The 10,917-nt window shown below is 50.2% G+C and overlaps 1 protein-coding gene across 1 annotated transcript; it reads left to right on the top strand.

Moving 5' to 3' along the window:
• Positions 1-1,160: 1,160 nt before the first annotated feature.
• LOC103774940 (dual specificity mitogen-activated protein kinase kinase 6) lies at positions 1,161-10,541 on the top strand (the record flags this gene model as incomplete). The annotated part of the gene is made up of 8 exons (XM_008942378.1): positions 1,161-1,227; positions 1,906-1,954; positions 4,644-4,757; positions 6,274-6,393; positions 7,130-7,246; positions 7,700-7,751; positions 9,635-9,762; positions 10,455-10,541. Coding segments are annotated over 8 exons (734 nt in total), but the record flags the coding sequence as incomplete, so codon positions are not given.
• Between the last annotated feature and the right edge of the window lie 376 nt (positions 10,542-10,917).

The raw sequence follows: 10,917 nt of genomic DNA, 5'->3' as shown, positions 1-10,917 counted from the left end.
GAGCCTGTCTTTTGGAGCAGACGAGGGGAAAACAAAAAAAAAAGATTACAAAATAATAATAAAAAAAAAAGATTGGCAATCTGAATTGACTAATTGCTTCAAAAAGGTAACTCTCAGTTCTGGGTGTCTACACTTTGATCTAGCAGCCCTCCGGCACTGCACAGACATCCACGGACATGAGTTCGTGTCAAGAGGAAAAACAAACTCCAACATGTAGAAGTAAAGCTTGGAAGAGAGTGTTGGGAGTAGAGAGTAAAACTCCTGGTTAAAAGCAAGGCAGTAATTGAGATAAATTGTTACTTGAAAAATATTTAACGCTTAAATTAGATGCTTGTGCCGTTTTTGGGGGACCGGGGATTTTGTTCCACAGCCAAGCAGCCAGATGTTTACTTTGGGGTTTTGGTGACATGACTGAACGTTTTTCAGGTTATTTTATCCCTGAATCCAAAACGCCGTGCTGAAATGTGGCTTGTATGTGTTTAGTCATAAAAAGGTTTCTTGTGTTGCTCTCGTCTGCCTGGCTCTGGTGTCTGTCTTGGACCCCCTTTACAGGAGAGCCTGCATTTGAACTACTTCAGAGCTTGAGCTTCATCCAGCTCAGAAGAGCTTGGCTGGTCAGTGTGAACAGAAACACATGGCTTTGAAGCCTGCAAACTTAATTCTGTCTTATTTTTTGCTGGGTTTGCACAACTTTTAATGACCAAGAGGTGAAACGTCCGTTTCGACAGAATCGGAATTTGGTTCGGGACTTTCAGATTCAATTTTAGAAAGACTTTTAATCCTTCCAGGCTTTGCAGTTATGTGTCTGGAATGGTTTAAAATCTAAGAAACGTTTTAAGGGATCCTACGTGGGTAGGACTGACGAAGGAGAAATACCTTTCCCTTTGCATTTTCACATGGGCTGCCTTTGCCAGAGCTCTTGCCTGTTTTCTGCACCAAGTTGGCAGCCAGACCTTGCAGGTCTAAATGAAGCATTACTGAACAAAGGCACTTTATGTTTTGAACTCTGTGCCCTGAGTTTACACCACCAGCCTGTCCAGGCATTTTTATGTTAAATAAGGTCAACAAATATAGACAAGCAGCGTTCTGCAAATTAAAACAAAACAACAACAACAAAAAAAAGCACCTTTCTTTAATTCTGCCCCTTTCTTGTTTCACAGGCAAGAAGAGAAACCCTGGGCTGAAAATTCCTAAAGAAGCATTTGAGCAACCACAGACAAGCTCCACGTAAGTCTGCAAACACTAAGGCAGAATAAAAAGCAAACCACTGAGCCCCAGCTGCCTTCCAGCCTTTGCTTTGCCACCAGGGCCAGAGGGGAGAAGGAAAAACCAAAGTGGGCACCTGATGTTACCCAGTGTGGCACTTCTGCCACCCAGTTTGAGTCAGGAGCATTTGGTCAGGGCCTAGAGGTGAATCCCCTTCCCTAGATACTCAGCCTTGCAGAAGAAGACCCCCTGTTTTTAAGGTGAATTGTGCAACTCCAGCCTGCCTGGCTTCCTTTGCTTCCTTGAGGATTGACTTTTATTAGGCTGTTAACCTGTGCTGGGTGACTTAGGTAATCATTTACAGTGCTTTCAGACCTTTATGGATGTTTAATCCATTTTTCATACAAGCTGGCAGAGATTTGGTGCTTGCCACCTGCCTTGCCTTTCACAGTGAATTTCTCTGGGTTCCTGCAGGGGGAAGTTGGGTATGAGAAATACCAGTTCCAGCAGCTTCCTTCCTGACCCCTTTTTGGGGTGACTTTGTGGATCTTGGCTGTGTCTGCTGATCTTGCAAAGCCAGGAGACTGGTTGGGCTGTGAGGGCTGCTGGCCTGAAGGTGCAAGGGGGTGGCCTGGGAGACCATGAGGGTTGTGTTTACTCTGAGCTTTTTGTGGAACTTTTCCCTTTTCTCTCTTGCAGGCCACCCAGGGATCTAGACTCCAAAGCCTGCATCTCTATTGGCGAGGAGGTAAGACTGGGAGTTAGGGTGAGGAGAAGACCTACAAGAAAGCTGGGGAGGGACTTTTTAGGATATCGAGTAACAACAGGACTAGGGGGAATGGGGCAAAGCTGGCAGTGGGTAGATTCAGGCTGGATGTGAGGAAGAAGTTCTTCCCCATGAGAGTGGTGAGACCCTGGAATGGGTTGCTCATTGTGGGCTGGCTGCTGTGGAGCTGGCTGCTTGTCCAGACAGGCTGCTCGTGGGATTGCTTCATTTCAGCCAAAGGAAAGGGCAGATCAGCAAACACTAACTATTGAAAAATTGTGGCCCATTTTCTGTGTCCTGGGGGGCAGTCGATAGATGAAGAAAAGCTGAGAGGAGCCAGCCTGGGGGCTTGTGTGAGCCCTGGCAGTTGCCTTCAGCCTCAGAGAGCCAACCACCATCTGGTGTTTGTGCTTCTCCAGCCAGGGCTGTCTGCGGGGGACCGTGGCCCCGTGGCCAGCTGCAGTGTGACCTGCTGGCTGTCACCACTTGCCCCCAACACCCACTCTTTGCATCCCATGACAGGAGGGTCCCCTTCATGTTTTCCACCTTGGAAATTCCTTCCTTGCCTGGATAAGGTGCAGCTAATCCCCTGGAAATAACGATTATAAACCAAGGGCATTGCTGACAGCTGATATTACCCTCCCTTGCAGTTCTTTTGCTGATTTAAAGCCTTCATCCAAATTTTTTTCCCTTTGCTAATATCGAAGGCCTTCTCATCAGGAGTCTAACTCAGGATAAATCTTCCTGTCCTGGAAGCAAATCCTCCTTACAGCATGGAAAACAGTCCACCTGATGATCTAAAAAAACAGCAGGGAAAAAAACCAGAATCAAGGGCAGCTATTTTGATAGGAGGGACTGGCACAGCAGCGTTCCTAACAGCCCTTGAAAGCTGGGCAAGAAATTCATGACGTGCCAAAGACAGGCCTCAGGGTCAGCGAGTTCATTTATGAAGCCAAATGCTAATCCAATAGTCTTTTATAATGTCAATCTTTGGATGCTATTTTTTTTTTTTTTCTTTTTTTTCGTTTTGGATTTTGTGTTTTCCCTGGCATGGAGCAGGGGCTGGAAGGTGGAAAGAGTCTGAGATGCCTCTGGAGCAAACTGGTGCAGCACCAAGGCAGAGAAAATGCCTGCTGCTAGAGCAAGCGCCCGCTCCAAGAAAATCACTTCTCCCCTGCAGTCCTGGGGCTGAGGAGGAGCTTGAGCACTCCAAAAAGGCTCCACACACAGAGGCAGGGAGCTCGTGGGGCACGGTGCAAAGAGAAGTGCACTTGGAACACCCAGAGCTGAGTCTTTTTTATGGGAGCAGATGTGTGGCTCTCTCGGAGGGACGGACGTGCCGTGGCTTGCTTTTCCCATAGAGCTGTTACCTGTTTGTCCAGCCAGGTTCCTTTGGGCTGTGCTCCTGCTTCCACCAGCCTTTCTACACTCCCCCCTGATCCCCAGGGAAAGCCACTTTCCCTTCCTTTCCCTCTCAGCTTCGCTGCTAAATCGAAGAGCGGCCTCGAGAGAGAGTCCGAGTGCTTTTCTGGAGAGGGTCCCCTCGAACAGCAGGACAGTGTCAGGCAGTCAGAGATGCTTAAGGCTCTGCTGTTGCACAAAAATGTTAGTGAGGGCTCCTTCTGCAGGGGCACACAGAGAGGCAGTGTGTCCCCAGCCCCGGGCAGCACATTTCAGGCTGCAGGTTGGTGTTTTTTCTGCTGCGCCGGCAGAAAGGGGTGTGGGATTATGCACTGTGAATCAGTTCATTCTACCCTGCTCCTTTCTGCAGGGGGATTGACTGATGTGGTTCTGCATTTGGCAAACAAAAAGGCTGGGTTTAGTAGCAAAGGCGTGTTTTAAACCTCCAAAAATAATAATAAGCAAAGAAAAAAAGAGGATCGGTGCTGCACAATGTCGTGGTGCAAAGGAGGAGGGCAGGGTTAGAATGCAGGACTCCAAACAAAGTCATCCTTTGTGGGAGGGGAGGAGAAAGAGATCTCAAATGCTAGACAAAATAAATCCTCTGTGGTTTAAAAATGGGGCATGCTCTGATGGTCCATCTGTGGGTCTGCAGAAATAAGCTTTTACAGGCCATAAAAAAAGCTGGAGATACTCCCCCAGTTGTGAGAGGAGGAGGATGGAAGGAAAACATATAAATAATGAAAAAAAACCCTGCAGGTGATTCTTAGGGGAGAAGCTGTCATAGTGTTTTTCATCCCAGCCTTTAGAGGATGGAGAAGCTGAATGTGCTGGCAGCTAAAGGTAGCTGGGAGGGATGCTTGAGTGCAGGAAGAGCATCCCACCAAAGGAAAGGTCCTTCCTGCACCCATCCTGCTCAGGACGCTCGTGGACACAGGCCTCCTGCTCATGCTGCTAGGAGGCACGTCCTCTTCAGAGCTCTGCTAATTCCTTCACAGTAGTTGAGCCTCCTGACAGCCTCTGAGGACCGTGATTTTGTTTCTAGCCTCATGAACACAGGTAGGGAGGGTGCACAGAGGTGAACTTGTGTCCCACGCAGGGCTGGATTTTACCACAGAATGGTTTGAGTGGGAAGGGACCTTTGGAGATCACCTGGTCCAACCCCTGTGGCATGCAAAGGGCCATCATCAATCAGATCAGGCTGCTCAGTTTTTGGGGTGTGTGGCTCCTCGTGTAGCAGCCACCTTGACTCTGCTGGTTCTCCCCCCAGAACTTTGAGGTGAAAGCTGATGACCTGGAGCCCATCTCTGAGCTGGGACGAGGTGCGTACGGGGTGGTGGAGAAGATGCGGCACATGCCCAGCGGGCAGATCATGGCAGTGAAGGTAGAGTGAGCCTCCCGAGGTGCTTTCTGTCTGTCTCCTTGTGTGTGGACACCCCTCCGTGCTCTGCTTCCTGCACATCCCTCATCTCCCTTGTTCTGACACGTGCCTTTCCTGAGATATACTTCTTTCCTTGAGAAATCCAGCGTGCCGAGGTAGATTTGGGCCGTTGAACCAAGAAAAGGGGTGGGGTTTGAAAAAAATAATGCTCAACCTGTTCCCAGCATCATGGTGCATAAAAACATATCGTTCACCTTGGTCTACAATATTCCTGTTTTCACAAGGATTTTACAAAGCATTTGTCATTAGTTTTGAAGTAGGTGTATTTATTTTTAATACAGATACAGCCTCAGGTTCAGAGCTGTGCACATTTTGTAAAGAGTGTACTCTAAATTTAATTGTGAAAGAATTTTCTTTAGCTGGGACTTTCTGAGTCTCTTGGGAACAGGGAATTTTTGTTGGGATTTTCATGTTTTAGTGTGATCTTGATTTATGACAAGCTTGTAGATACTATTATGAAAAGTTTTCATGATAACATTTTAGGCTTGTAAGCTGCAGCTTAGGGAAATGTTCACGGGAAAATTTGTATTTTGTGAGGACCAATTTTTGCTTGGCTGAATTTTAGTTCAAGTTTCCTTTCAGACTAAGAAAAAAGAGAAAAAAAAAAGATGCAGAACTGGAAGCTGTGAGCAAACTGAAGGAGAGTTTGTAGTTCCTCAGTTGTGGATAGACTTTGCTGTGGATGCTGGGATGTGTCTCAGGGCCTCTGTGCTCTGCATTTGGTGTTCACCAGACTGTAAAAGACCTCTCTGAGTTTGATGGAAGATCTGAGGAGGGTATGGCAGGAATATTCTGGCTGTTACTTGCATCTGCAGTGCTGAATTGTTTAATTCTGCTACATTGCTGGCCTGGAGTGGCTTTGCCCAGGGAGCCTGGAATATGTGTGTGACCTGTGCTGGACTGTGTCCTACCCCTTTGTGGTGCTTTCCAGCTGAGGGCTTCTAGGTGCTTCACATAAATGACATCTCTTCCCTGGGAAACTAGGAAATGTCCATTTTCCAAAGCCATGGGGAGCACATGGGCCCTGGCTGCAGGGCTGGAGCCCTCTCTTGTGACCAGAGTCTGCTGCTGTAAATAGACGTCCACTTGCAGCTCCAAAAGTCACAGGTTTCCCTCAGCTTAGGATTTGATTTCCTGCTCCCTTCTCCCTTCCCAAGCCACGGTGACTTCTGGCTGTTGCCAAAAAGAGTGGTGTTTGCAGGGACGAGCAGAATCCCCTGCAGTTAGGGCTGAGGTGAGAAGACCCCTCCAGCCAACATTGCCCTCCGTTGCACCAGGGCACTCTTTCTTTGGGTGCTGTGCTTGTGAGGTGCCTGTGACAGAGGTGGATGATAAAAGGGTGACACGAAGGGGTGTGACAGAAGGGCAGAGGTGTGATGGCAAGGCACGGTGGCCAGCATGGGGATGGCTGTGGTATGGAGGTGCTGGCAGCCAAGGCTAAAATGCTTTTGTCTTCCAGCGGATCCGAGCCACGGTGAACAGCCAGGAGCAGAAGAGGTTGTTGATGGATCTGGATATCTCCATGAGGACAGTAGATTGCCCCTTCACTGTCACCTTCTATGGGGCACTTTTCCGAGAGGTATGGCCTCCTGGAGATCAGTCACACTGCCCCTGCATCCCTCCAAGACCAGAAACCCTACGAGTGCCAGGGGTTGAATCTCCGTCTACATGTGGAGACTTGGTACAATATGGATTTGTTCAATCCTGGTCTAAGGATCTGTCCTGTGCTTCTTGGTCATCGAGGAGAGACATGGTCCCACATGAGAAGGAGCCAAGGGCAGCCTTAGAGCCAGGAATGTACAAGGCCCCTGTGCAGAGATGTTGGGGCTTGGTGGTGGGTTGGTGATGGGCACAAGGGACTCACAGCCTGGTCTGTTAGTGTTAAAGTTGTCCTAACTTGCAATGAGAAAGCCACATGGAGGAAAAATGTGGAAAGCTCTGAAGAGCAAGATTTATTGAAGAGTTTTAAGCACAGCTCTGCAGAGCTGAACTTTTCCTGGCTGAGCATTTGCCTGAGCGTGTAGGAAACCTCAATCCTGATAACTTTCAGGACTCCTAAATCACTGGGACTCTGCTTTGGGAAAAGACTGCAGCAGATACACCCTAAATGGCAGTGGACAGCACTTCATTCCAGCTGGGGAGGAGGGGTAGAGAAAGCCCAGTGCAGTTTTGCTGGATGACTTTTAACAGACAGGGAAGAGGCAAGCAGGCCAGCAGAAGGCAAGTGCCAGAGGAGACCTTTGTGCATGAGAGGAAAACCAAAGGAAAAGATGCTTCATGCCAGTGAGCAGATCCTTTTTTATTCTGTCCTCCAGGGAGACGTGTGGATTTGCATGGAGCTGATGGATACCTCACTGGACAAGTTCTACAAACATGTCATTGACAAAGGCCTGACGATTCCTGAGGACATCTTAGGAAAAATAGCTGTCTCTGTGAGTATCAGCAGGGTGAGGAGGGGAGGGAAAGGGTGTTTCTCTTCTAAACCAAGTCCTGCGTGACCCAGTCTCCCTGCTGTATTTGAAGAACATGGTCCACAGGCCAGGCCATGTGAACAGTCCTAGTTGGCTTCCAGTATCTGGTCTGAGGTGATGTAATTTATAAGGCATAAATACCCCAAATGTGGCTGCACATGTCACTGAGAGGTGGCACAGTGTTAGATGTGGAGACTGCCCTGCAGCTCCTTTACCTTCTCATTAGGGTTTCTGGAGCTCCTGGGAGATCCCTGGGCATCCACCATCACCTGGGGCTGCTGTGAGGGCACAGAACTCCTGGGAGATGTAGTTCCTTCCCTCCAAGGAGCTCTGGGGAGGAGGGTGACGCCAGGCAGGGTTTTGTCATCGTGGTGGTGCTGCTGGTGGTGATTCACTCTGGGTTTGTTGTTTCAGATCGTCAAAGCACTAGAACACCTACACAGTAAGCTCTCCGTGATCCACAGAGGTGAGTGCCAGGCACACAGGCATCACCCTGCTGGTGTCTGTCTGCCCCACGCCACGTGCTCTCCCAAAATACCCGAGATAAAGTGGGCCCTCCACTGCAAAGATATTCCCCAGAGTAGCACCACCTAGTCAGAGGAAATCTCTGCTGGCTTGCCCTGTGCTGCTCCCAGTGTTTCCCCAGGGTGGAGGAGACGAGCTCAGCCTGACTGGGCTGGCAGGGATGGGACTGTTCCCCCCCTGGGCTGCATTTCCCTGGTGCATGGTCTAAATCCACAGTCTGCTTCAACACCTCTGCAAAATAGAAACAGATTTCTCCTCCTGACCTTGGTGGGCTTCGTGGAGGCTTCTGCCCTAGCTTGATGGCTCCTGCAGTGATGCTCCTGTGAGCTTCCTTGAGCACTGGTGGGGCAGAATGGTTTGATAGCTAAAAGAGCCTCGAGTGAAATCATAAATACCCTCCTTAAACTCTTCTGGCACTTTCCCCTCTAGAGCATCTCAAGGATGTCATGAACACACTGAGAAACAAATCTGCAATTTGGTTGCTCGACACCTTTATTTTTAAAGGGTCATTTTCAATTTGTCATGAGGAGGAAGAGGCTCTCTCTGGAGTGTGTGGCTGCTGGGGAAAGGAGCATCTGAAGCAAACCGAGTTCAGCTCTAGCAGGCAGTCACATTTTGTGCATCCTGCGTGTGGCTGGGGGTTGAGTTTCTGCCTTCTGTGTCATTTACAGTAGGTGGAAAATGCTGCTCGGCTTCTGGATTTCTGTTTACTGGTTTGATTTCCACTGAAAATTGTCTGATTTCAGCATAGTAACAGATGGGTGAGGATCTCAGATACCTGAAGCTTTTGGTTGCAAAACGCTGATTACAGAGCTGATGGTCTGTAAACCACCCAATTCTAACAAGCAGGGCTCAAAAGCACCTTCTGGCTTCCTTCAGGTGGTGTTTCATCCCATCTATTTAATAGTTTATGACATGTAGGCAGAGGACCTTTGCAGAAGAGAGCTTTTATTTCTGGGTGGCATCAGGGAGAGGATTGCACCCCTTCGAGGATCAGTGCTGGGACAAGGGAAGACTGGGCAGCCTGGGCTCCCTGTGCCCTGTGGAGATCTCGTCTGGGATTAGCCTCTTGGGGAGCAATTGCCTGCTGTGCAGGGAAGCACCTCCTGCTCCCCTGGTTATCACTAATTAGCTGCTTTCTGTGCCTTAATTCCCCTTTCTGATGGTGATGATAGCTGCTTTCATGAGCGTGATGCAAGCACGAAGGCACCGAGGATTATAAGGCTGTGATGGGAAGCAGATAAATCTGGCAGTAATAAATAGATGAGACACTGGCCTGATTTCCATAAGGTGTGGAGCACCCACACGCCTGCTGCTGCTCGTGCTGCCTTAAAGCTGGTTATCCTTAAAACTGGAGAGCGTTTCTGAAACCCTGCTCCCTCCTTCCCCTGCAACCCCTGCTCCTCTTCACCCTTTCCTGCCCACCCCTTGTGCTTTCCCTGTGGCTTTTCCCTTTTGCTGGGGACTTGCCAGAGCTCCAGCCGTTTGCAGACGCGCTCTGGAGATGCCCCCAGCCCTGCTGAGCTGTTCCCCTGATGTCCGTGGCCATCCCCTGTGTGGTTGGATATGATAGCAGGGTTACCCAACCCCTCCCAAAACCAGAGAGAGGAGTCTGCAAGTGAAGGGACACTTGCAGGACATGTGACAGGCCCATGAGGCAAGTCACCTGAATTTGCAGTGTCTGCAGCCAGCCCTGCACATAGCACAGGGGTTTGGGCAGGCACCTTTGGTGCCCTCTGCTGATAGGAAGCTCTTTTGGCTTTTTTTGGCTTGGCACAGGCACCGGTGTGTGACAGTGACTGTGGTATGTGTTCCTTCTTGCAGATGTAAAGCCCTCTAACGTGTTGATCAATACGCAGGGGCAGGTGAAAATGTGTGATTTTGGGATCAGCGGTTACCTCGTTGACTCGGTTGCTAAAACCATGGATGCAGGATGCAAACCCTACATGGCTGTAAGTGGAGCCCTGGAGACGCTGGGTGTGGAAGCTGCTGTGGGGCAGCCAGAGGAACATGAGCCTGGGCTTCGGGTCATCCTAGAGGGGGAAGGATCAGCCTCCGGCGCGTGTCCCGGGGGCTCCTTTTGGGAGGTGGATCCCTGATATTCCTTATAAAGGAATCAGATCAGATCTTCTGGGCACAGCTTTCTGCAGCCCTGTCACCTCCCTGTGATCTTGGGGAAGGTTCTGTAATTGCTCCCTGTTGGGTTTTTGCCATTTGCCCTGTGGGGACAATAGTACTTTTCATCTGGGTGGAGAAACAGTCCCCAAGGATTGGGTCCCTCGGATGCCTCCCAGGAGCTGCTCTTCAGGATTTGCTCACTGTGGAGCACTTGCACAGGGTGAAAACGGCCCTGGAGAATTGAGACTTGTCACCCTTTATGTGCCAGATATGTCAGGTCAGCTCCACCACCCTAATCCCACATGGTACCAGCTGCTTCTGGTGACCCATTTCACTTCTTGCCCTTACTGGCAAGTCTGTGGGACCAGTTCTGGCCCCATGACAACAAAAGCAGCCAGGGGGTGACATGGGCTAAGTGGTCCTGGCCTGCCACCCTGAAAGACCTCTCTGAGGTCGGCGAGCCCTGGGTGTGGGCATTGCACTGGGGCCATCCCTGTTCCTCAGGCACCTCTGTCTCTGTTCACAGCCTGAAAGAATTAACCCGGAGCTGAACCAGAAGGGGTACAGCGTCAAGTCTGATATCTGGAGCCTGGGGATCACGATGGTAGGCTGACCTGGGGGCTCGCAGTGATGCCAGGGGGGCTGAGGATTCCTTTTCCTCCCCATAGCCCCCCTGACGCTGGCAGCAGCGGTTCCCTGGGAAGGTGGTGGGGTGGGAATGGGAATACGGCTCTGGGAGCATGCCGCAGGGTTTAAGGGGAGGAGGAGGAGGAGGATGAAGCTGCTGTGTTGGTGGGGTGCCATGCTGGTGGAGACAGCCCTGCTGTGGAGGCCGAGGGCTGCCGGGAGATGGCAGCATGGACTAAGGCGTGGGGCACCGCTCGGCCTCGCCTCCCAGCAGGTTGGATTTCAAGCACCAAAAAAAAAACCTCTCAGCTCTCAACAGTTAGCAAAGTCCCCCTCGGAAGAGGGGAGATGTGTGGTGTCTC

Source organism: Merops nubicus, unplaced genomic scaffold, assembly GCF_000691845.1.
Source record: "Merops nubicus isolate BGI_N331 unplaced genomic scaffold, ASM69184v1 scaffold24016, whole genome shotgun sequence".
In the NCBI taxonomy this organism is placed as follows: Eukaryota; Metazoa; Chordata; class Aves; order Coraciiformes; family Meropidae; genus Merops; species Merops nubicus.
Note: the sequence above shows the minus strand (reverse complement) of the source record. Positions and strands in the feature narration are given on the sequence as shown.